Source organism: Oryctolagus cuniculus, chromosome 17, assembly GCF_964237555.1.
Source record: "Oryctolagus cuniculus chromosome 17, mOryCun1.1, whole genome shotgun sequence".
Taxonomy (NCBI): domain Eukaryota; kingdom Metazoa; phylum Chordata; class Mammalia; order Lagomorpha; family Leporidae; genus Oryctolagus; species Oryctolagus cuniculus.
Genome location: NC_091448.1, coordinates 35328558 through 35355636, shown reverse-complemented (window position 1 = coordinate 35355636; position 27079 = coordinate 35328558). Strand labels below are relative to the sequence as shown.

Here is a 27079-nt window from a genome sequence, read left to right as displayed (position 1 = left end):
TATTTGGAAATCACTGGTTAATCCTTCTGGCTGATGGTTGAGGGGTATAATCAGGCTCTAGAATGTAACTGCCAAATGTTTGCTGCAAATCTCCGAAAGGCTCTCTACATAATTAGTGGAAGACATTGATGGGAGTCATTCCTGGCCCAGGATTTCAAATTTCTGGTCTTTTATGTTCTCTCCAAATAGGGCAACCCATTCACTCAGTTCTAACAGGAGGTGTGCTATTCAAATCATCTGAATGGGTGTTTCCAACTTTGTATTTCAAAGAGCAAAACAATATCTCCAGATGTAAAATACGTGTATAGGATAATCATATTAGAAAAAAAAGTTTCATTTTGTTTTTGATGTCATAAATTAAGTTCCATAAAAAATGTTAAGAAATGAAATGATGAAATGAAAAATTGGTGTCTTAAAGTTTTTCTTTTGGTAGTAGGATTATAAAATAAATTTATTTTCTCATATCAAAAATTTTATGAATCAAATAGCTCAATTTTAAAGTAAATAAAAACACCTGGGTTTCTACCATAGTAAGAGATTTACTGGATAAACTCTACATAGACATATTTGGACTGGACTAAATTTACATATTAATTAGACTCTAATTGCTTTTTTAGTCAACTTTATGCAAATATATCTACTGCTATTTATACATTTTTCAGAATGTTTGGAAAGTGCCCAAACCAAAAACACTAGTTAACAATTAGAAAGTTAAAACAAAAATTATTAGATATTTTCATAGTATATCTTAAGAAAAAGAACTCTTTGAAATGATATTATGTCATTTTCCCAATCCTTAAAATTCAAAATTATGAGGTGAATTAAAATGATTTCTCCTATTAACTAAATTTCTCTCAAACTTTAATAGTTCGTAATTATCATTAAAACATATCTGAGTTGGATTAATTACCTGGCACCAACACTGAGTTTCATTTGCTTTGTGCATATGTGTGTAATGCAACAGTAGAGGTCTATACTATTTTCCCCTAGCTAAAGTCCATTCCTCAAGAATTTCACCAAAACAACTCAGCATATCATGTTTGCAGTGTTTATTAGACATAATACACATGATTTTCCCTTCATGAGCAATGAAGATTAATTTGTTTTCTTAGGGGCAAATCAGCTTAGTGGTTTATTAGGTTTAATGCATTATAAATTGGAAGACATGATTCAAAGGATTTCTGTACAATGTTTCATTCCTTTGATTAGTAATACAATTTGAAATTAATACCCTAATTTCCTAGAAAAGTAGAAAGGATTTTCCCATACATGATTAAGCTCTCAACAATACATCACTTTTGAATCTGTATTTACTAATATACCCAGTCTCCCAGGGACAGCCTATGAAATGCTCCTTGTACAGTTGTTTTTCAGTCATCAAGTGTTAGTCAGGGGTGGCCATTATCTCACAGTGGGTTAAGCCTTTGCTGGGACACTTGCATCCCATATCAAGAGAGTGCCTGGTTCAAGTCCACACCATTCCACAATTCCAATCCAACATCCTGCTAATGTGCCTGGGAGGCAGCAGATGATGACCCAAGTGATTGGGTTCTGCTGCCCACATGAGACACCTGGATGGAATTCTTGGTTTCTGGCTTCAACCTGGCCTAGCTCTGACTGTTGTGGGCATTTAGGGAAAGAACCAGTTGATGGATGATCTCTCTCTCTCTCTCTCTCTCTTTCTCCCCCTCTCTGTCACTCCGCCTTTTCAAATAAAATAACAGGCAGAGTTAGTTAGACAGTGAGAGAGAGAGAGACATAGGGAGAAAGGTTCACCCTCCAAGTGGCCGCTACAGCCGGCATGCTGAGCTGCTCGGAAGCCAGGAGCCATGTGCTTCTCCTGGTCTCCCAGGCAGGTGCAGGGGCCCAAGGACCTGGGCCATCCTCCACTGCCCTCCCAGGCCACAGCAGAGAGCTGGACTGGAAGAGGGGCAACCGGGACAGAACCCGGCGCCCCAACCGGGAGGATTAGCCTAGTGAGCTGCAGCGCCGGCCCTAAAAAAGAATTGTTAAAGTCCCTTTAATTTAAGTATGTTTGTGACTGCATAAGACACTTTGTAATTTGTAGGTCATTTATTAAAGGTCTTTATGATTCTTCAAAATTAAAACAAAACAGCAACAATAAAATTCTATAGCATAAAATATAGTCTATGACTAGAGCTAACTTGTGCAATGAGAAGCAGAGTCAGAGACCCAAATTTTTACAGTTCCCTTGAATTCAGTGCCACTTATTTCCTGAAGCTTGATTACTTCCTCCTTGAGACACTCATTCATAATAAATAATCAATTCTCTCTGTAGCTTTAAGCTGCTTCAAGTTGGTTACTGTTAGTGGCATCAATAATCAGTACATATTTCTGTGCTGAGCCACCTTGTAATATGTATATTAATTCATTTCGGTGCATGGGCCCAGTGATTCTCAGCTAAATTTGGGGGACCAGAGGGGGTACCTTACTGATGCCACAATATTAAGAATCCTCTCATTAGAGAAAGATACCCAGCTGTGGGTGTTTGGTGCAGCAGACAAGACAGCATTTAGGATGCCTGCATCCCACATCAGAGGGCCTGGGCTTGAGCCCTGGGTCTATTCTGATTCCTGCTAATGCACACCCTGGGAGACAACAGGTGATGGCTCAAGCACCTGGGTCCTTGCCATCCATATGGAAGACCCAGATGGAGTTCTGGGCTCCTGGCTTCAGCCTGGCCCAGCCTTGGTTATTGCAGGCATTTGGAGAGTGAACCAGTAGATGCAAGATTTGTCTGTCTAGGTCTCTCTCTACTCTTTTTTTTTTTTTTTTTTTTTTTTTTTTTTTTTGACAGGCAGAGTGGACAGTGAGAGAGAGAGACAGAGAGAAAGGTCTTCCTTTTGCCATTGGTTCACCCTCCAATGGCCGCCGTGGCCAGCATGCTGCGGCCAGTGCACCGCGCTGATCCGATGGCAAGAGCCAGGTACTTATCCTGGTCTCCCATGGGGTGCAGGGCCCAAGTACTTGGGCCATCCTCCACTGCACTCCCTGGCCACAGCAGAGAGCTGGCCTGGAAGAGGGGCAACCGGGACAGAATCTGGCGCCCCGACTGCGACTAGAACCTGGTGTGCCGGCACCACAAGGCGGAGGATTAGCCTAGTGAGCCGCGGCGCCGGCCATCTCTCTCTACTCTTCCCTCCCTGAGAATGTGTGTGTATATGTGTGTGTGTGTGTGTGTGTGTGTGTCTTCCAAATAAAATGACAATAAATAGAACAATAAAAAGTACCTGAACCAACCTGATCTGACTTTTGCAAACAAGATTTCAAGGCCCCTGTTAAGGTACCCCCTTAGAGAAGGCTGCCCCTTCTTTCTTGGGTGGTCCGCAGGTTACACCGTGCACCCAGACTTGGGTGCTACATGAAAAGGACAGAGGGACTGCAGTGCACCAGTTCTCCACAGTACAGGCGATCTCTCTATCTTTGAGGCCTAACGCTGACTCCAGATGCACAGCTTTATGACTTCCTTCTCCCAAACGACACAGAAAAGAAAACACAGAAAGAAAAGCATACTTAAGTCAGTGTTATCAGGAAGTGATTATTAGTTTTGCTGAAAACATAGTGCCTTTGAGGCTTTGAATGAAAGTATTAACTTAAACCATTCCTGAAATAAATAAATATTCAGAAAGAATAGTACATGAACTTGGCTTGCCTCAGGCTAACAGAAGTATTTATGATTCTATCATGCATGTTCTTCTTTGGAAATTTTCTTTCATCTGAAAAATGATTCGTTCACCTGGATACCCTTTAGGAATCAAACATAGATACAAAGCAATGACAGCTTGAATTTTGCTCTCCGTATAATAAATCAATTGATGCCATGCCTTTCCATTAAGAGGAACCCACTAACGGCCAAATGGGAATGCTTTGAATTAACCTGATCGACAAAAGCCAGTTAAGTTGTAAATCTATGGACTAAAGCCTCGCTGTATCTACTATGTTTTGTAAGAGCTCCTTAAAGTGTGTTCATTTTGTAATTAACATCTGAGCAACATCAGGATTGAACTTACATAGAATGCCTCCCAGCAGCGTGTTAGCTACTCAGAATAAGGAGCAAGTCTTTCATATCTTCTCTCCACACACGCTGGGGTGAGCTGGACAGCTGTTCAGTTGTGTGTGGAGCTGAGTCAATGGTAATGGGACAGTTGGATCAGGAGAGGAGAGATGAAAGAGCGTGGCAAGAATGTCATACCAGGGAGCCAACAGGAAGAAGTCAAGGTTGAGGGAGACAGAGGAGAGACCTGAGGCAAGCATGGGACGTAATTTTCTTTATCCTTAGATATGGTTTTGTCTGGGATGTGGAAACTGGCACATTTCCCACTCCTACTCTTTTGGGGCCCTGTGGCTTTCAGAATTATGTCAGAGCCACTCTGTGAACCAGGATGCCAGCAGGTGGGATGGAAGAAGAGGCGTTGCTGCTACAGACCCCTGCTCCAGTGGCGTGTGCTAATATCTACAGAGGCAGCAGGGGCACAGGCAGCTCAGCCACAAGCTCAGCTGTTTGGGGGGGGGGGGTTGAGTGGATTTTCTGTTTTTTTTTTAATTATTATTTTTTAAATGAATTACAGAGAGAGAGGGAGAGATAGAGAAAGAGAAAGAGATCATCCACCTACTGGTTCACTCCCCAGATGGCTACAACAGCCAAGGCTGGGCCAGGCCAAAGCCAGGAGCTTCATCTGGGTCTCCCACACAGGTGCAGGGAACCAAGCACTTGGGCCATCTGCTGCTGCTTTTCCTGGGCCATTAGCAGGGAGCTGCATCAAATGGAATGCCAGCATTACAGGGGATGGCTTTACCAATGATGCAACATCAGCCCCCTGAATGGATTTTCCTATGCCACTTAGTCTCTTTGGTAAGCTTCCATTCCATCAGGTGTATCAATCAGAATGTAGTAAGAAAACTGAAACCACTGTAGGTATTTCAAGTAGAAAGGGATTTAATACAGGGAATAACATGCTTATAACTCTCTGGGAAGGGCTGAGGGAACTACGGATAGGGAAACCCATCAACAGTCTGAGGAAATAAGGAAGCTGCAGACATCTTAAAAGCTGTCTCAGCTGCCTGTGTCACCAGGGCAGAGTGGTTCAGGAGAGCCACAAGAAGCCACCGAAAAATTTCATGTTGTTGGGGCTAGGGCTGTGGCATAGCAGGTAAAGACACCTGGTGGACAGCAATTAGGTCCTGGCTGCTCCACTTCCAACCCAGCTCCCTGCTAATGCGCCTGGGAAAGCAGCAGATGGCCCATGTACTTGGGACCCTGAACCCACATGGGAGACCCAGATGACTCCTGGCTTTGGATCAGCCCAGCTCTGGCCATTGAGACTATTTAGGGAGTAAACCAGCATATAGAAGACCTCTCTCCCTCTCTCTATCTCTCTCTGTAACTCTGCCTTTCAGATAAATAAATAAATCTTTTTAAAAAATTCACATTGCGGCCGGCGCCGTGGCTCACTAGGCTAATCCTCCGCCTAGCGGTGCCGGCACACCGGGTTCTAGTCCCGGTCGGGGCGCCGGATTCTGTCCCGGTTGCCCCTCTTCCAGGCCAGCCCTCTGCTGTGGCCAGGGAGTGCAGTGGAGGATGGCCCAGGTGCTTGGGCCCTGCACCCCATGGGAGACCAGGAAAGGCACCTGGCTCCTGGCTCCTGCCATCGGATCAGCGTGGTGCGCCGGCCGCAGCGCGCCGGCCGCGGCGGCCATTGGAGGGTGGACCACCGGCAGAGGAAGACCTTTCTCTCTGTCTCTCTCTCTCACTGTCCACTCTGCCTGTCAAAAAAAAAAAAAAATTCACGTTGCTATTTCCAGAGGCCCATGTGCTTCAAAAAATTATTTATGTATTTCAAAGGCAAAGTGACAGATAGAAGGGGAGGGAGAGGAAAGGGGGAGGGGGAGATCTACTTGCTGGTTCCCTCCCCCAAATAGTCGCAATTACCAGGACTAGGCTGGGCCAAAGACAGAAGCCTGAAACTTCATTTGGGTCTCCCAGGTGGGTGGCAAGGTCCCAAGAACGTTGGCCATCTCTGCTGCTTCCTAGGCAGGGAACTGGATCACAAGTGGAGCAGCTGGGACTAGAACCTGTGTTCCTATATGGAATGTCCGTGTCACAAGCTGCTACTTAAGCCACTGTGCCATAATGTCCATCCAGCTTTTATTTATAATGAAAAAAATCACAACATACTACAACATGGTATTTTTTATTAATTTACCACCTGAGGTGTTTCTTCAACTTCACAGTTCATGATCAGTAATGTCATAAAAACGTTTAGAGCTGTCAAATTTGAGAAAATTTCCAACATTTTTCTCATAGTGGCTGTATATTTTCATACTGAATATTTGAAATATTACTCTCCAGTCATCTTCGAGTTGATGAACGCATTCGCTATGGATGTCCTCATTGCAGTAGCACAGTATGAGTTTGAGATCACTTTTTTCCATGTTGGTATTTTGTGTCAAGTCAGAGGAGATTTAAATATTCTCCCAATGTGTTTAAATGCTCCATTTCTCTTCATTCATTGGATAATCAAACAATCCGAAAGCATATTCATCACTTTCATTTGAAATTTAACTTGGGGGCCAGCACTGTGGCATAGCAGGTAGGGCCACCACCTGCAGTGCCGGCATCCCATGTGGGCATCAATTCGAGTCCTGGCTGCACCACTTCCGATCCAGCTCTCTGCTATGGCCTGGGAAAGTAGAAGATGGCCCAAGTCCTTGGGCCCCTGTACCCACTGGGAGACCCAGAGGAAGCTCCTGGTTCCTGGCCATTTTGGCTAATTGGGGAGTGAACCAGCAGATGGAAGACCACCCTCTCTCTCTCTGCCTTTCCTCTCTCTGTGTAACTCTGCCTTTCAAATAAATAAATAAATCTTAAAAAAATTTAACTTGGTCTTTCAATATGAAGCACTGTTTTCAAAATTTATTTTGGTTACAATTTGCTTCTTGCAAAATGTCAATTGATTTTATCACTGATCTTTATCACTCTGCTTTGTATTCTATTAAGTTTTTCTTAAGTGTTCCTTCTTATCTGAATTTTCTTTCATTTCTCTAAAAAACACATCTAATGACAAAAGAGGCACTCTTCATATCTACTGAAATTAGAAGGCCCTAAATTCTCATATGATTTACTAAAACATTTCAAAATGTCTTCCCACATTGCAGTTAAGACTGTGTATTTCAAGTTCCGCTTAGCTGAATTCAGAAACTGCCCACAGCCACTTCAATGCCACGCTAGAGAGGGAATGTGGGGTGCGTGGTCGGTGCAGCGGTGTAGATGCCACGGGAGATGCCTGCATCGCTCATCAGAGTGCCTGCGCTGGAGCCCCAGCTCGGCTTCCGATGCCACCTTCCTGCCGGTGCACTCCCCTGGAGGCAGTGTTTCATGAACTCAGGTTCTTGGATCCCTGTCACCCTCATGCGAGACCCCGACTGAGTTCCAGGTGCCTGACGCTGGTCTGGTCCAGCCCATCTACAACACTTGTAGCATCTGGGGAGTGAATCAGCAGACTGAAGATTTCTGTGTCCCTGTGTCTCTCCCTCTGCCTTCCAAACAAATGAATAAACATTTTTAATAGCAAGACTTCCAGAAAGAGGAGAAGGAGGAGGAAGATGAGGAGGTAAGTGTGATAGAAGAGAGGTACAAATGGGAAGGTACAGAATCTTTAACTGATCGTAGTTCAAAGATCTTTTGAAATTTTACAAAAACGTATGCTAGAAAGGGGCCCACAGATGTGAGGGTCCCTGGGTGGGTCATTCTGACCTGAGTCATCATCTTGCACCTGCCTGACCTTTGATTTGGTTTCCTGAGGTTACAACTTGGTCGCCATTCCTTCTGTGTCACAGCTGGGTGCCCCAGGGGTACATACTGGGTAGGAAGCTCTGCTGAAGGCTCTTTTCCTACCTGGCTAACCTGTCCAGGGGCTTCTATGGACTCTCGTCTCGCCAGGCTCCGCGTGAACGTGGAGGCTCAGGCTGCGTCCGCACCAAGTCAGCGAGTCCTCTGTGCAGACTCCGGTGCTCCCCTATCCCTTGGAACCTGGCCCGCTTAGGACAAGGCACTGCCCCCTGGCTTCCCACCACTGCTGTGGGCCCCACCGTGGCCACGCACTCAGCACTTCTGTCTGATGCCTTTTATGCACTTCGACCCAGGGACCCCCTTTCCTGTACTGGGAGAAAGAAAACCGATGCCCTCGATGACCCATTGAATCCTTCCCAGGTCAGAGGAGTTAAAACTTCAAAAGCTTTTCTCTGCTTTGTTTGCCTTGCTGAGGCACTGAGGGTTGTGGCATGTAGCTAACAAAATCGAGGAAAGGCAGAGAGAAGGAAAGAAAGAATGAAAACAAAGCAGAAGGCTACACATTTAAATCTACCTTGCCACGCGAGGGTCAGCATCTTCCTCACCTAACCTGCCGCTCTGCGCTCCCACGAGCCACCGAAAGGGAGTGGGCGAAGTCCCGAGCCCCGTCCCACCCTCTTCCCTGACATCCACGCCAGTTCCTCCACTGCAGCCCCTGCTGGAGCCTGCTGCTTGTCCAGTACTCATGAGGCTCCTGCCATCGTCCCTGGAGGGAAATGACTCTCTTGGGATGGGTTTCCAAGGTACAGCTCAAGAAAAGTCTCGTAAACAGACCCAGCAGGCTTGTTCCAAAGGGGCAGCGATGGCGGCCCTCCCACCCCCTCTCCCGTCTCCCTTTCTTTCCACCCACGTCTCTAAGTCACTCGGCTTCCCCGGTGGGGTCTGAAGCCTCCACACCTAGGCTGAAAGGTCACAGTTGCAGCGCATCCTGTGACTGCTCATGTTGATGGCAGCAGCTGGGGAAGACGACACCGAAGCGTGGCAGGGAAATTAGGAGGGAAGAAGAAACCCTGGAGTAAGCGGGAGACAGCGGCTGTTTCTTCCCTTGCGCTTCCCCAGAGCAAACTCTGCATTAGGAAGTCCCAAGGGGCCTCTTAGGTGAATCTTGCCACGGTACCAAATCACTTAGCCTCATCTTCCCAGCCTCTCACCACCCACCCGCCCACTGCCAAAAGCTCTTCCTCCCTGAAGATCGCACTCCTCTTGATCAAAGAGCGCGGTCCTCAGACCTTCTCAGTCTCCTCTCCTCTTCTCATCCCGCCTTCACCATTCGTGCAGCTTAACTATCCCCACCCCTGAATCTTGGCAACACCTCACTCACTCTTCTTTCATAACACTGATCACTTTGAACCCTGGGATGTGCTTTAAAGCATATGCCTCCTGCCCTCACTAGGGGTTGGTGGCCATCAGCATCCTTCAGGCAGGACCCTCTGGTTTGTGCCTCTGCCCACCCCCATGGCACCTAGCTTAGAGCCTTTTACATAGCAGGGGCTTGGCAACATCAGCTGAATCGGGTGTGACAGGTGCCACAGCCCTGGAGCTCAGGGCTCTGTGTGTGCTCTCTGCAGCTTCCTTGCCTACTTGGAACTGTCCCGCCACCCTCTGGCCTTTCCCTGCACAGTCTCCACCTCTGTTGCCCTGCCCAGTTTCCCACTTATACCCAGACAATGCTCCTTTGGAGATAGGCTTGACAGCTACTGATGCCCCTCCCACCTCCCACTCTTCCTGATGGCGACAGCCTTTGCTCTACTGATACAGGCTGCCCTGGAGGCTCACTCAAACCAGATTTCACCTGTTCAAAAAAAAAAAAAAAAGAAAAGAAAAAGAAAAAGAAAGAAAGCTTCAAAGTTCAACTTGCTCCAGTCTCCCCTACCCCTAGGGAGAGTTCTTGGAAGTGAGCCCAACATTAATAATATGGCAAAAATGGAAGACAAGAGTAGCACCTGCCTTATAATCATGGAACATTAGCCTTTTTATGTACGTTGCCTTTCTGGTGGGAGGCAAGATTCAACTTGTTCTAGATACAGATCTATGTGATGATAAGCTGGGTTCTGCTGGAACTTACCTTCACCCTTTTACTCACCTCAGAATACTAAACTTGAAAGAAGATATGCCTGTGAGGAATGAATTCTCTGAATTTTTCTAGTCCACACCTAGCACACACGTGCACACACACACACGACTTTTTAGAACAATTTTGCTCACCATGACTCTACACTGTAATTAGATAAGACGTGTGTCTGCCATATTCTACCATGGAGAAGCTGGACTTAGAGAGGTCTGCTATCCGGTTCCAGGCCCTACAGCAAGTAATTGAATCTGGATACAGATCCCTTTGTACAGTAAATGATTTTTAGAATTTTCTTTGAACTTTGATCTCTCAGCTTCTTATACATGATACCTAAGTTTTCATTAGACAATGTGATGGAGGATGCATAATTATAATAAAATCAACATAGCTGTAGACTGGTTGCCTTCTCCAAATATATTCTCTGTTTTCCTTACTAACAGAATCCCTATGTCATAGGGAACATCAATGCACCCAGCTAAAAGACCAGTTTCCCTTAAAAACCATATGACCTCATGATGAAATTCTGAATGATTTAAGGAGAAATGTCATGAAGGCCTTGGGGACAGACTCCTCAGAGGTGAACTTAACAAGACAAGAGTGCAGTCCTTTTTCTCTCCTTCCTCCTGTCTGGAATGTGGATTTGATGGCTAGATTTCCAATCACTGTCTTGGCCCACCCCTACCTATGCCCTAGAATAGTTGATCTGTAAGATAGAAGAAACCAGGGTCTTTGATAACTGTGAAGCTACCAAACCAGCCCTAAACATCTCCTTCATGTGAGAAATAAACAACTTTATCTCAGTATTGTTGTTTTCAGTTTTTAATAATGTGTAGCTGGATCTAATCATGACTGACAAGCCTAGTAACACATTTTATTGAGTTTTAGATGACAAATGAGGATTTACTAAGATTTCTTTCTTTCTCAAATATATTATTAAATGACTATAAGCTCATCTATTTAATTTTTAAATAATACTCTTTTCCTTTAGGGGGAGTGGACTGACTGTAAAGAGGCATGAGCAAGTGTCTGGAATGCTGGAAGAGTTTGTTTCTTGATCAGATGTGTTCAATTTGAGTTGTATTCAAGTTATGTATATTTCTTTGTATATTTTTAAAAAATTATTTTAGAGGTATGGAGAGAGAAAGAGAGAGAGAGAGAGAGAGAGAGAGGAAGAGAGAGAGAGCAGTCCCCAAATGCCTGCAACAGGAGGCAGGAATTCATTCCAGGTCTACCATGTAGGTGGCAAGGATTCATCACCTGCTGACTCCTAGGGTCTATGTTAGCAGGAAGCTAGAATTGTGAGCCAGAGCTGGGATCAAGCCCAGGTATGGAAGGCTGGCTTTATAACTAATGTCTTAAGTGCTGGACTGAATGCCCACCCCCCTGTATAAGTTTTACACATCAACAAAAAGCTTAAAAATATATGCATTGTAAATTTGTCCTTTTGAGTGGAATTAGTTAGGATTAGAGATTTTAAAAGGTTAAAGCCTCAGAGAATTGTGAAGACTAAGTGAATAATAAATCGAAAATTAAATTGCAAATAAAATTATTCAGTTTTAATCTATTCAGTTATGCACCTCATGAGTATTTTTGGAGGACCTACTATGTGCCAGGAACCCAACTATGACATTAGCCCTAATGTAACTAGTTGGTGTTCCTCCCCCTGGACTCTAAGCTTCGTGGGGACAGGAACTAATCTATTTTGTCTTACTGTACCCATGGTTGCTTAACACAGCACCAGGCAAATAGTGGCACTTGATGGAACCAATGATGAAGTGACTGTATTATAGGTTAAATAACCTCTTGTGGACCACTAAGAAAATGTATTTCAAGTCTCAAACAACTGACTTACAAGTGATCTTTTGGAATTCATTTGTAAATTAGGGGCAATCTAGGGCTCTTCAGTGTCAGGATTAAATCATGAACTACAAGTAACATTTCTGGCAATTCTCTTTAAGCTCCGGAAATTATGTAGTCTAAAACATAAGAGGGTGAAAATCATAATGCAATTATCACAAGAAACCATCAAAAGCCCTTAACTACACTGGTTTAAAAGAGTAGAACAGATTAACTTCTTGATATCATAATGAAAATGCAAACACTATGACTAACACATACCCTATCAAAATAGAACATTTTCATTGCATGGCAAGAAAGAAAAGATGTCTGTGTTTTAAGCAATCAAAGAACAAAATTGAAAATGCAAGCAACTGGAAAATGGCAGTCCATAGAAATTCTGTGTTAAAATACAGTAAGCGTATGACTACAAATTTTCAACGTAATTTAAAATACTCCTTAGTAGCTTCTAAAACTAATCTAGATTCAAAAAAGAGAGCAATATCACTTTGACATCTGTAAGAGACCTTTTTTAGGGTGCACAGCCAGCCCACAGTCCTTTCATGGAAATTGCCTTTGGCTGAAAGACCAAGCCTAGACAGCCATTTTGATCAGGCGCTCTAGCCACAGCTAATTGGACAACTGAAGAACTCTTGACCTAAGCTGAACCAATCAGAATCTTCATCCTGACAACTTGAATCAGTAGCACTAGTCTGTAACAGTGATGGGCTGCAGAACTTGAAGATCAAATAGAGTTGAGGCTGAGATTGGCTTCACAACAGATCAGTTTCACAAATGTAAAAATTATGGGGGCGCAGAAAGCACGAGTAGCAAAGGAAGCCCACTTGAAGCAAAGGAAAATGAAATATAAATGCAAAGCGGGGCGAGGTAAGAGCCGCGGCTGGCAGGCAGGGTAACAGAACAAGTTCTGTTTCCCAGTTGTCAGGTCCCATGATCTCCAGCTGATTGTGTTTCTTTTTGCAATCATCAAACTCTCAGTCCTGTCCTGGCTCAGTGCCCCCAACCCTACTTTTTATTTGATTAAATATTTCTTCAGCTCCTACCATTTGTCACTGTTCTTTGCATCAGGAATATAATAGTAAATAAAAGAGAAAAAAAAATCACAAATGTGTTGGGCTCAAGCGGGATAATTACACTGAGTATACGAACAGATACATACAATGCATTGTAATGGATGCAAAAGTCAAGATAAACACCAGGTATTATGATAAAATAATAGTTCACTTACTCACAGTGAACTTCACCCAACATTTTATTTGACAGTAAGTAAAACTTTATATCTTGCAACCAAAAATACCTGTTTGAACATGTTATTTCCATATGTATATTTAAATACATACATACTCTCCCCCTTCTCTTCAGCCTCCCCAGGAGTGGACAAGAGAGCAGAGAGTTTATCTGGGTTAGAATTCAGGCCTCTAGCACTCACTAGCACATGACCCAGCATACATTACATAACCTCCCTGCATCACATTCACCTTTTGCCTCATGGGATAGCTGTGAGGACTCGATGGGTAATTTATAGAGAGCTTTAGAAGTGTACCTGATATTTGATAAGTGTTCACCAATTGCTAGCACTTTCATAATTTTGTTATCATGATGGCGGCGGTGGTGGTGGTGGTAGCTATTATGTGAACAGTGTGTTTCTTGCAATTTGAAGAAATATCAGCTAGGAATGACTAGGTAGCATTACTGACACGTGATTGCTGGGTTGGAAGCCTGGTCCTCAGTTTTACTGATCTAAATGTTGATGATAGGGGCTGGCCTTTGCTGCAGCAGGTTTAGCTGCTGCTCCTGAATGGCATCTCGTATTGGAGCATTGGTCCAAGTCCTGGCTGCTCCACCTTCCAATCCAGCTCCTGCTAATGCGCCCGGGGAAGGCAGCAGAAGATGGCCCAAGTACTTAGGACCCTGTCACCCATGTGGGAGACCCAGATGGAGTTCTTGGCTCCAGGTTGACACCTGGCCCTAGACCAGGATGTTGCAGCTATGTGGGGAGTGAACCAGCAGATGGGAGATCTCTCTCTCTCTCTCTCTCTCTCTCTGCCTTCTCTGTCACTCTTTCAAATAAAATAAATAAATCCTTACAGACAACGTTGATAGTATACACAGAGCAGCTCACATTTGTCAGATGGCATATATCCATCCATGTGCCTGCTACTTAACCACAAGAAATTTTATTGTCAGATAGGACATAGTGTGCAGGTGCTGGCTCCCACAGCTCAACTGTGCTATCAAAGACCCGCACAGAGCACTCTCCTCCTCACACACAGCCTTTTGCCAGGCAGAGAATCCTTTACCTTAGTAATAATCCCCTTCCTGGCCTGCTCCTTTGGGCACTCTAGGCTACCATGATTGCAGTTTGGGTGTGCCCAACTTGGCAGTCGTATTTTAACAGATTTCTTAGGTCTGTCACTCCTGCTGATGGATGATCTCATCCGTCACCTTTGGAGTCTTTTCTAATTTGATTTCTCTGAGGGAAACCTTACCTTCAGCTTTGGGGGTGCAGTCATCCTTAATATGAAAGATCATGTCAACCATTTAAAAATAACTTTGATCTATTTAAAATTACTATGTGCTTTCAGCCATGATAAAACGAACTCATATTCCTTGGCTGAATTTAAAATTGTCTTCCTCCCATCTTCTTGGAATCCTTGCTGTTTAGATAACTCCAGAGGGGCAAGTGCTTAAAGCATTGACTCGTCTACGTGAGAGAGAGTGCTTGGCACTTAAGTGTGCTTTAATAGCTATCACTCCACAGAACAGATGTTTGTATGTTTTGTGGGCATCATAAATATTAAGAATGAAGCTATATGGTTTGGAAAGCATTTCCCATTAATTGTTAATGCTTACTATGAGGATGAGAGAGGGAAATTCCTTGGGGGAAATCAAGATACAATTTTATGCCTAACGTTACTGTATTTCCATTTCAGGGCTGCAGCTGGAGAGAATTACTCTCTGATTTCTGGAATATCAAACGAAAGTCCTAATTAATGTAATGCCCGAGTGTCCCTCACTCCGTATAGCTCCATAGGTGTGTGATGTGTAACCATGAATAGGAGGTATGATGGAGAAGACAGCAGTGGACTCAGGGCACTTCCATCTTTCCCTGGCCCAGGGATCACGGACTTACTAAGACTTTCTGAATTTAGTTATTTAACCTATAAAACAGAGGCTAATATCACTTGCCTCAAAGGGTTGTTAACATATTTAATAAGAAATATTTAAGGGGCTGACACTATGGTGTAGTAGGTTAGGCCTCCGCCTGTGCTGCAAGCATCCCATATGGATACTGCTCATTGCTAACGGCCTGAGAAAGCAGTAGAAGATGGCCCAAGTGCTTGGGCCCCTGCAACCATGTGGGAGACCCAGATGGGGCTCCTGGCTCTGGATTGGCCCAGCTCTGGCTGTTGTGGCCATTTGGGGAGTGAACCAGTGGATGGAAGAGCTCTGTCTTTCCCTCTTTTTCTATAACTCTGATATTCAAATAAATAAATAAATCTTTTTCACCTTTCTTTTTAAAGGCAGCTCTGCACAGTGAGCTCTGGGTCTATTATTGATGTCCCATATGTAGGCCAAGTGCCACTGGTCTTTCCCAGCTTCCCGTGGCAAGTATTCATTCATTTACGGAAGGCCCATTGGGCACCGTGAAGACCTCAAGCAGCAAACAGAGAAATCAGTGACGGAGGCAAGGCGGGGCTGGGAGGGTCGCAGGGAGGGCAGGGTCTGTTCAGGGACAGAAACACATTCAGGAGAGGAAACCTGGGCACGAGCACACATGTGACGTCACAAAAGCCTGAGAAGTGCCGGGGAACTCGGGTTTCTGTGCGGAGCTCCTTTTATCTTCCTGCTACAAGATAACTTGGCTATGCTTGCACTAAAGGGGACAGTGCTTTCAGATGGAAATTTTTTTAAGATTTATTTTATTTACAGAGTTACAGAGAGAGAGTGAGAGAGAGAGAGAGATTTTCCATCTGTTAGTACACTCTCCAAATGGCCACAATAGCTGGGGCTGAGCCAGGCTGAACCCAGGAGCCTGGAACTCCATCCAGGTCTCCCACGTGGGTGCAGGGGCCGAAGCATTTGGGCCATGTTTTGTGGCTTTCCCAGGCGCATTAGCAGGGAGCTGGACTGGAAGTGGAGCAGCCAGGACTCAAACTGGTGTCCATATGAGATGCCAGTGTCACAGCATGGCAACTTAACCTAATACGCCACAATGCCAGCCCCAGATGGAAATTAAAATACCAAAACCAGAAAACTAAAACCTCCTCTTCCATGCTGACCTGTCTGTTGATTAGTTTTGCCATGAGCAGCTGCAGATGAAGTCAACTGAAATTCTGAAATCAAATCATGCACGGCGCCAAGCTGTTTTTTCTGGAATGAATTTTAAACCGTTGCACAAAGTCTAAATTGTAAATCCTTTGGTACATCTCCCAAATAGTCTGATTCAGTACTCTGCAAAAGAAAAATAGAAATGAGGACAAGAATTACAGAAAAATGAGATCTCTTTTTGAAAGAACTCTGATTCTACCTCAGCCGTAGGAGCGATGGAACCTCTCTTTTTTCAATACAGTAATAAAATATTGGTTTCTCCCTCACCCCACCTAATGGGTGGTGGCAGAGTGTTATTGTTTTTATGTCTCAGTCTTTCCTTGGAAGAGGAATGGGAACAGCATCACAGAGAAGGTGACTTGTGACCACTTCCAGGTAGGAGCATCAGTTTACCAGGTAGGGAATGGGCAGGTGCAGGAGAGGCCGCTCCAAAGACTGAGAACACGGGGCCAGCACTGTGGTGCAGCAGGTTAAGCTGCTGCCTACAATGCTGGCATCCCCCATGGGCACCAGTCACAGTCCTGGCTGCTCCACTTCCAATCCAGGTCCTAGCTAATGGGTCTGAAAAAGCAGCAGATGATGGCCCAAGTATTTGGGTCCCTGCACACACATGAGACCTGGATGGAGTTCCAGGCTCCTGGCTTTGACCTGGCCCAGCCCTGGCTGATGCCGCCACGTGGGGAGTAAACCAGCAGCTAGGTCTCTTTCTCTCTCCCTCTCTGTGACTCTGTCTTTCAAAGAAATCAACCTTGAGAGAGTCAGGGAAGGGGAAGGAGAGAGAGAGAGAGAGAGAGAGAGAGAGAGAGAGAAAACCCATGTTAAGGACCCAGCCATGGGGAAGCGGGGGAGAGCCTGGGGGACATTAGTGTTCTCAGCTCCCTCTTGCCATCAGGTCACTGTGCCACCTCACACCGCGGCCTCCCTCTACAGTGTCTAATGCGTGATAAATCCAATCGGGGTTTAGATCTCTGCTGTTTTCCTGCACTCTGTTTACTTCCTCTTCCTGATGCTTCTTCCCTTGCCTCCTGGGAACCACACTCTCCTACCTTTCTGGTTGTCCTTTCTCAGTTTCCTTTTAAGCTCTTCTTCCTTAACCCTTCTATGTTATGGTTCTTAGCACTGGTCCCAAATCTCCACCTTTCTCACCTGCACCCATGGCCATGGGCATCCTGCTTGCTTCTATGACTTTCTTTACCCTCCATAAACAAACAGCTTGCAACTGTCTGATCCCTAGCACAAACCCCTAAGGTCCTCTCCTCTATTCATGTACCGTCTGGGTACCACTGAGATGGCCTACAAGCACCTTGGGCTCCAAAATGAAACACATCGTGTCATCTCAAACTCTTTCTCCCTGGTGTTCAGCAGATCCCCAAACGCACTGCCACGACCTCAGCCGACCACAGGCAGGAACTTGCAGCCCTCCCTCCTTCAGACAGTCAGTTCCGTCTGCCCCACCATCATCCTGCCAATCTAATCAAACCCTGTGTTGGCATTCTTGTCTCTAAACATTTCTTTTTTTTTACAACTGTGGTGAAATGAGCACAACACAAAGCATACCATTTCAACCATTTTTAGGTGTCCTGTTCTGTGGCAGTGGGCACGCCCACACTGCTGCGCCGCCATCACCACCACCATCTCTGGAACATTCTCATCTTGCCCAGCCGGAAAACTCTCCATTTCCTCCTCCCCACCCTCATCCCAGCCCCTGGCAACCACAATTCCACTTTCTGTCTCTGTGAATTTGACTCCTCTAGGTAGCTCTTTTTTAATTATTATTATTTAAATATTTATTTATTTGAAAGGCTGAGTTACAGAGAGGCAAAAGCAGAGAGAGAAAGAGAAGTCTTCCATCTGCTGGTTCACTCCCCAAATGGCCGCGACGGCCAGAGCTGAGCTGATCCGAAGCCAGGAGCTTCCTCCAGGTCTCCCACATGGGTGCAGGGGCCCAAGCACGTGGGCCATCTTCTGCTGCTTTCCCAGGCCATAGCAGAGAGCTGGATTGGAAGTGGAGTAGCTTGGACCCGAACCTGTGCCCATATGGGATTGTAGCTCTGCAAGTGGCAGCTTTACGCGCTACGCCACAGCATATATCACATAGTATTGGTTCTGTGACTGGCTTCTTTTACTCAGTGTAGTGTCCTCCAGGCTCACTCATGTAGTACCATAAGTCAAAATACTCTTCCTTTTTAAACTAAATATTCCGTATAGCAAAATCTGTGTCTCCATTCACCAGTTGATGGATACTGGATTGCTTCCACATTTTGGCTTTTGTGAATGATGCCTCAATGAAAACAAGTGCATAAGCGTCTATTCAAGTCTCTGCTTTTACTTCTTACAGTTATGTACTCAGAGGTGCAACTGCTGGATCAGAGGTAAGTTCTATTTTAAATTTTTTGAGGAAGTGCTGTAGCATTTTCCCCAGTGCTGTACCACTTGACACCTCTGTCAGTAATCCACAAGGGTTCTAATCTCCTCACATGCTCACCATCAGCAGTTTTTTTTAAAATAAGAATAGTCCTGCTGGCGCCGCGGCTCACAAGGCTAATCCTCTACCTTGTGGCGCCGGCACACCGGGTTCTAGTCCCGGTCGGGGTGCCGGATTCTGTCCCGGTTGCCCCTCTTCCAGGCCAGCTCTCTGCTGTGGCCAGGGAGTGCAGTGGAGGATGGCCCAAGTCCTTGGGCCCTGCACCCCATGGGAGACCAGGATAAGTACCTGGTTCCTGCCATCCGATCAGCGCGGTGCGCCGACTGCAGCGCGCCGGCCGCGGCGGCCATTGGAGGGTGAACCAACGGCAAAAGGAAGACCTTTCTCTCTGTCTCTCTCTCACTGTCCACTCTGCCTGTCAAAAAAAAAAAAAAAGAATAGTCCTTATGGCTGTGAAAGGGTATCACATGAATAGGTTTACAATTTTCATTTATTTATTTTATTTGAAAGGCAGAGTGAGACAAAAAGATCTTCCATCTGCTGGTTTTCTCTTCAAATGCCAAAACAGCTGAGACTGGGCCAGGCCCAAGCCAGGATCCAGGAACTCAATCCAGATCTCCCACATGGGTGCAAAGAACCCAACTACTTGAGCCATTACTGCTGCCTCCAGGGGTGTACATCAGCAGGAAGCTAGAATTGGAAGCAGAGCTGGGACTTGAACCCAGGCATTCTGATATGGAATATGGGCATCCCAAACAGTGTCTTAACTCTTACGCCAAACACTTGCTTTCATTGTGGTTTTGATTTGCATTCCCTTAATGCTTAGTAGCATTGTGCACCTTTTCATGTGTTTATTGGTCATTTGCATATTTTCTTTGGAGAAATGTTCATTTAGGTGAACATGTATTTCTTTTTTCTTTCTTTTTTTTTTTTTTTTTTTTGATAGGCAGAGTGGACAGTGAGAGAGAGAAACAGAGAGAAAGGTCTTCCTTTGCCGTTGGTTCACCCTCCAATGGCCACCGCGGCCGGCGCACCGCGCTGATCCGATAGCAGAAGCCAGGTACTTATCCTGGTCTCCCATGGGGTGCAGGGCCCAAGCACCTGGGCCATCCTCCACTGCACTCCCTGGCCACAGCAGAGAGCTGGCCTGGAAGAGGGGCAAGCGGGACAGAATCCGTCGCCCCGACCGGGACTAGAACCCGTGTGCCGGCGCCACTAGGTGGAGGATTAGCCTAGTGAGCCGCGGCGCCGGCCGAACATGTATTTCTTTGCATTTTTGTTGCGATTACTGAGTTGTAGGGGTTATTTATAAATTCTTAGACATTTTTTTTTTTTTTGACAGGCAGAGTGGACAGTGAGAGAGAGAGACAGAGAGAAAGGTCTTCCTTTGCCGCTGGTTCACCCTCCAATGGCCGCCGCGGCCGGCGCGCTGCGGCCGGCGCACCGCGCTGATCCGATGGCAGGAGTCAGGAGCCAGGTGCTTGTATTTATTTATTTGTTTATTTTTTAACTTTTATTTAATGAATATAAATTTCCAAAGTACAGCTTACGGATTACAATGGCTTCCCCCCATAACGTCCCTCCCACCCGCAACCCTCCCCTTTCCCACTCCCTCTCCCCTTCCATTCACATCAAGATTCATTTTCGATTCTCTTTATATACAGAAGATCAGTTTAGCATACATTAAGTAAAGATTTCAACAGTTTGCTCCCACACAGAAACATAAAGTGAAAAATACTGTTTGAGTACTAGTTATAGCAGTAAATCTCAATGTACAGCACACTAAGGACAAAGATCCTACATGAGGAGTAAGTGCACAGTGACTCCTGTTGTTGACTTAACAAATTGACACTCTTGTTTATGGCCTCAGTAATCACCATAGGCTCTTGTCATGAGCTGCCAAGGCTATGGAAGCCCCCTGAGTTCACTGACTGATCATATTTAGACAAGGCCATGGTCAAAGTGGAAGTTCTCTCCTCCCTTCAGAGAAAGGTACCTCCTTCTTTGATGACCCGTTCTTTCCACTGGGATCTCACTCGTGGATATCTTTCATGTAGTTTTTTTTTTTTCCCAGACATTTTTGTATTTATTTATTTATTTAAAAGGGGAAGAGAGAGAGAAAAATCAAGCTTCTATCCACTAGTTCACTCCCCAAATGCCTGCAGGAGCCAGGGCTAGGCCAGGCTGAAGCCAGAAGCCTAGACCTTATTCAGGGTGTCCTGTATGGTGGCAGAGACCCAAGTCCTTCAGCCATCATCTGCTGCCTCACAGGGTGGGCAGGGCGCTGGACTGGAAACAGAGCCGGCACTTGAACCCAGACACTCTGTATGGGATTTGGGCGTTCCAAAAGGCATCTTAACCACTGTACCAAATACCCCCTGAGTCAATTCCTTACATCAGTCTCCTGCAGATATTTTCTCCCATTTTCTAGGGTTATCTTTCATCCTGTTGGTAGTATCCTTTGCTATACAAAAGTTTTTAACTTAGATGAAGTTCAATTTATGCACTTTTTCTTTCTGTCAAGATTTTTGCATTTGAGAGGCAGAGAGAGAGAGAGAGAGTCTTATTTCTTTTTTTTTTTTTTTTTTTTTTTTTTTGCAGGCAGAGTGGACAGTGAGAGAGAGAGAGAGACAGAGAGAAAGGTCTTCCTTTGCCGTTGGTTCACCCTCCAATGACCGCCGTGGCTGGCGCGCTGTGGCCGGTGCACGCGCTTGGGCCATCCTCCACTGCACTCCCTGGCCACAGCAGAGAGCTGGCCTGGAAGAGGGGCAACCGGGACAGAATCCGGCGCCCCGACCGGGACTAGAACCTGGTGTGCCGGCACCGCTAGGCGGAGGATTAGTCTAGTGAGCCGCGGCGCCGGCCGAGAGAGTCTTATTTCTGCTGGTTCACTCCCAAAATGCCCACAACAGCCAGGGCTAGGCTAGGCCAAATCCAGGAATCAACTGCTTCATCCAGGTATCCCGTGTGGGTGGCAGGAACTCAAGTAGTTCGGCCACAATCCCAAGGTGCATTCACAGGAAGTTAATGCGCTGGAAGCATGGAGTGTCTGGGAATCAAACCAGGAACTCTGAAATGGGATTCTGACATCTCAAGTAGTGACTTAACCCATTGTGCCACAATGCCCTTGATTTTTTTTGTTGTACTTTTGGTGTCATATCCAAGAAATCATGACCAAGTGCAATGTCATGAGGCTTTCCCCTTTGTTTCCTTCTAAGAGTCTGCACTCTTACATTTAGGGCTTTGATTCCTTGACTCCATCAATTTCTTTCCATAGCCATTGCCATTCCCCTACTTTAGAAAACCACCATGTCACATGTCACCATGTCACATGGATTCCTTTCCTCCCATCTTGCTCTCTAATCCACACATCAGATCACTGACAGGGTAACTTTAGTTAAATACCAGTGTGAATGTGTTATTGCTTTGCGTCAAATATTTTAATGGCTTCCTTTTGCCCTGAGGGCAAAGCTTTACTGTGTGTTAATTATCAAGGCTCTTCATATCTGGCTTCTAATTTCCTGTTCAGTCACCATATTCAACTACCTACTATTCTCAGCATAGGTCATGTTCATGTTCTTTAACTCCACTGAATTTTGTATGTGATCCCTCTAGCAATGTTCTTCCCAAACCTCGCTTAGTTGGAACCTTCTCCCTTTACCTTCTCCACCGCTTTCAAAACTCAGTGTGAGTAACAACTGCCTTTAGGAAGCCATCCCTGACCATACCACTGTTCCCTTTCACTGGAGGGCTTAATGTCCGCCTTTCTTGGGCATCACAGAACTGCAGGTAGGCACTTATCACATCAGATTCTTCTAACAACCGTCTCTCCACCACCTACCAAATATCCACTCCCACATAGCAACTAGAATAAATGATGTCAAAAATCCAAGTTAGGTGAAGATGCTCCTCTGCTCAAAGTCTTCCAGTGGCTGCCCATTTTAAGCAAAGTCAAAGTCCAAGTCCTTACATAAGTACAAAGGCCTGTGCACTCTCCCCGTCTTCTTTGCTCTCATCTCCTGCCTCTCTCCCTCCCTTGCCCATGCTGCTCAGGCCCTCCCTGGCCTCCTTGCAGTTCCTCAGGCACTGCGTGGAGATTGTGTTGGAGTTCCAAGATGGTGGAGTAGGGAGGGAGCTTAGTGCTCTAGTCCAGGAGAAGATAGTTTAAAAAAAGTGGACAGAGTGCAGTCTCAGGGAAAAGTTAGGGAGAAAACGGCAGAGAAAACTTCACACAAATTAGAGGGACAGGGTGGACCTACATGGAGGGTGTGGACACCTGTGACTCAGGACTCCAGCAGTCAAGAACCTATACACCAGCACTGGAAAGTGAGGTGAGAGCTGGCACTGTGGCACAGTGGTTAAAGCCCTGGCCTGAAGCACCAGAATCCCATATGGTGCTGGTTCTAGTCCCGGCTGCTCCTCTTCCTATCCAGGCCTCTGGTATGGCCTTGGAAAGCAGTAGAAGATGGCCCAAGTACTTGGGCCCCTGCACTCACATGGGAGACCTGGAAGAAGCTCCTGACTCCTGGTTCGGATCAGCTCAGCTCCAGCCGTTGCAGCCACCTGGGGAGTGAACCAATGGATGGAAGACTTCTCTCTCTGTCTGTAACTCTTTCAAGTAAATCAAAGGAAGGAAGGAAGGAAGGAAGGAAGGAAGGAAGGAAGGAAGGAAGGAAGGAAGGAAGGAAGGAAGGAAGGAAGGAAGGAATAGAGAGAGAGAGAGAGAGAGAGAGAGAGAAAGAGCGAGCTGAGAGCAGACCACAGCAGCCCAAACCACTGATGCTAAAGTTGCAGGAAGAGCCTAGAGGAAACCCAGCTTAGAGTCCTTTGGAGGATAATGTACCTGCCAAACCAGAGGAGAAAAAAAAGGAGGGACACATTTCTCTCTCTCTGATCTCTTTACAATGGTGTCCTGTAACAAACCAATATAGTGGGCACCATTTTGGACATATGTAACAGGTGTGCCAGCTCTTGTCCTCACCCAGTAACCAGCCAAGTGGAGGCTCCTGACTCTGGTGGGGAGAACTAACAGAGGGCTTGGAGCTCATGACTGTGGGAGGCTTCTGTGCCTGGACTGTGAAAAAAAAACTGAGGCTGTGTGGGAGGACTCACGGTGTGGCTGGGACTTTGGGCAGTCACTGTTGGAGACTCCACAGCTCAGGGCTTCCTAGTTAGCTGGTGAGGGGCATTGCTGGGGAATCTGAACTTAACACCAAGGACTGCACAGATCCTTTGTGAGGTCCTTGGGGAAGAGTGGACAAATATTATACCCACTGGAGCTAGTGCTCAGGCACTGGTCTCCATTGAGTAGAGGAGTTCAGCTGAACAGAATAAACTTCCCTTCTGAGTAAAAAAAAAAAAACAACAAAAAGAGGAGATTTACCATGCCAAACCTGGGTGTGTCACCTTAGACATACCCTTCACCCTGGAGAACTGAACAGAGCTCCCTGGCCACACCCACTACAAACCTCTAGATATTCACTAAAAACAAACACTTCAATTATCTACAGAGTCATAGTATGAAGATAAAAGCTTCCAGAGGAAAAAAAAAAGAAGAAGAAACCATTGAGTATCTCCACAAATGCTGAACAACAAATGCACCAATTCAAGAAACAAGAATAAGTAAAACAACATGACACCCCCAAAAGAACACAACACTTCAATACTAGATTGTGAAGATGAAGAGAGGGAAGAAATTCAAGAAATGGAATTCAAAAAATTGATCATAAGATTACATAGAAGTAATCAGAAGCAAATGCACAAAATACTGAAATCCATACAGGACATGAAGAAAAATTTCTCCCATGAAATCGAGATCTTAAAAAGAAATCAAGATGAAATGAAGAATCCAATAGAACAAATAAAAAATGCAGTGGAAAGCCTTAACAACCAAATTGTTGAAGCAGAAGAAAGAATATCAGACTTAGAAGACAAAGCACAGGAAATTATACAGTCAAACCAAAAACAAGAAGAGAAAATTAGGAAGCTAAAAAACAATGTTGAGAATCAATAGGATACTATCAAATGACCCAATATATGGGTTCTAGGAATTCCTGAAGGCATGGAAAGAAAGAAAGGATTAGAAGGCCTTTTTAGTGAAATATAAACAGAAAAATTCCCTAATTTGGAGAAAGAAAATAACATCCAAGTACAGGAAACACATAAAACTCCTAATAGATATGACCAGAAAAGATCTTCACCAAGACATATTGTAGTCAAACTTTCCATAGTAAAACATGAAGAATAGATTCTAAAATATGCATGAGAGAAATGCCAGATTAATTTCAGAGGATCTCCAATTAGGCTTACAGCAGAATTATCAGAAACCCTATAGGTTAGGAGAAAATGGTGAGATATATTCTAAGTCTTAAGAGAAAAAAATTGTCAACACAGAATATTATACTCTGCAAAGCTCTCATTTATGAATGAAGGTGAAATGAAGACCTTCCATAACAAACAGAAATTCAAAGAATTTGTCACCATCTGTCCAGCCCTAGAGAGACTGTGAGGTTCCTTCCCTCACCCTCAAACTTTAGGTCACTGCTCAAATATCACTTCCTTAAAGAAATCTTCACTAGGGGCCGGTGCTGTGGCATAGTAGGTTAGGCCTATGCCTGGGGTGCTGACATCCCACATGGCTACTGGTTTGTGTCCCGGCTGCTCCTCTTCCAATCCAGCTCTCTGCTAATGGCCTGGGAAAGCAGCAGAAAACGGTTTAAGTGCTTGGGCCCCCGCACCTATGTGGGAGACCCCTAAAAAGCTCTTGGGTCCTGGATTTGTATCATGAATCAGCAGATGGAAGACACCCTCCCACCCCACAACTCTGCCTCTCATAGAAATACATAAATAAATAAACAAATTCATTCTTCACTAATCATCCTATGAAAAGTCAACCCACCCCAACTCCTACCCTTTCTACCCTTCTTCCCTTTTTTTCTCCATAGAACCTATCATTTGCTAACAGACTGTGTACTCTATACTTATTTATTTATTTACAGAATACTTACCATCACCACCACCCCTGACTAGAATATATTTTCCACTAAAAAGTAAAGGTTTCTATGGCCAGCTTTGTGACACAGTGAGTCAAGCCAACACCTGTGACGACAACATCCATGTGGGCACCAGTTCAAGTCCCAGCTGTTTTTATTTTTTTTAAGATTTATTTATTTATTTGAAAGAGTTACACAGAGAGAGAAGGAGAGGCAGAGAATCTGCTGGTTCACTCCCCAGTTGGCTGCAATGGCCAGAGCTGTGTCCATCTGAAGCCAGGAGTCAGGAGCTTCTTCAGGGTCTCCCACATGGGTGCAGGGGCCCAAGGACTGAGGCCATTTTCTACTGCTTTTCCAGGCCATAGCAGAGAGCTGGATTGGAAGTGGAGCAGCTGGGACTTGAACTGGCGCCCATATGGGATGTCTACACTGCAGGCAGTGGCTTTACCTGCTATCCACTATGCCATAGCACCAGCCCCCTAGCTGTTTCATTTCCAATCCAGTTCCCTGCTAATTTGCCTGGGAAAGCAGCAGAAGTTGGCCCAAGTCCTTAGGCTCCTACCACCTATGTGGGATACCTGGATGGATTTCCAGGCTCCTGGCCTCAGCCTGGCCCAGCGCTGGCTATTACAACCATCTGGGGAGTGAACCAACAGATGGAAGATCTCTATTTCTCTCCCCTCCTCTGTGTATGTATGTATATGTGTGTCTCTCTCTTCCTCTCTCTGTAACTATGATTTTCAAATAAATAAATAAATACATCTTAAAAGCATAGATTTCCATTTGTATTGTTATTGCTGTACCCCCAGTATCTATGAATGAAATTATAATTTCATTCACAAATTATATATAATCATTTGTGAATGAAATTATAATTGCCTGTTTATCTCTTTCAGGCATTCTAAGCTCCTTGAAGGCAAGATTTATGCCTATAGTTATGCCCATTGTTATATATCCATTAGGAAACTGGTGTTTAATACTTCTTCTTTTAAGGTTCATTTATTTATTTGGAAGCCAGAATTAGAGAGAGACAGAGAGATCTTCCATCCACTGGTTTACTTCTTAAATGGCTGCAACAACCAGGGTTAGTGCAGGCTGAAGCCAAGAGCCTGGAACTCCATCCGAGTCTCCCACAATCGGGGCAGGAGGGTCCATGTATTTGGTTCATCTTTGGCTGTTTTCCCAGGCATATTAGCAAGGAGCTGGATCAGCAGTGGAACTGCCAGGACTCATCCTGGTGCTCATATTGGATGCTGGTGTCCCAACTAGTGGCTTAGCCTGATGTGCCATAATGCTGGCCCCAGTGTGTAATACGTGTAAGTATCTTGGCAGTTAATTATTTGCGAGCTAATGAACAATTTCAAATATAATCCAAGAATCAATAGATACAAAAGACAACTTTCATATGCTGCCTTGAGAATAGGAAGGAAAACAACTGGGCTTTCTGAATGGCAGAAGTGTGTAGCAAGAAGAGGAGGGAGACAGTCTACAGACATAACTCTCATGGCTTCTCACGTCTTGAGAATGGTTCA

At 45.1% G+C, this 27079-nt stretch overlaps 1 protein-coding gene across 3 annotated transcripts in view; it reads right to left on the bottom strand.

Moving 5' to 3' along the window:
* The window catches only part of RPS6KB1 (ribosomal protein S6 kinase B1), a 222813-nt gene that overhangs the window by 47181 nt on the left and 148553 nt on the right, over positions 1 to 27079 (bottom strand). For 2 of the 3 annotated variants that reach the window (XR_011383241.1, XR_011383242.1), the window contains exon 16: positions 16082 to 16253. Coding sequence is in view for 1 of the 3 variants with exons in the window: in XM_070059928.1 (XP_069916029.1) it covers positions 16142 to 16253 (112 nt within the window). In the remaining 2 variants the exon portion in view is untranslated. Of the gene's footprint in view, positions 1 to 16060; positions 16254 to 27079 lie in introns of those variants that run through there. The other variant, XM_070059928.1, reaches the window with a different exon arrangement.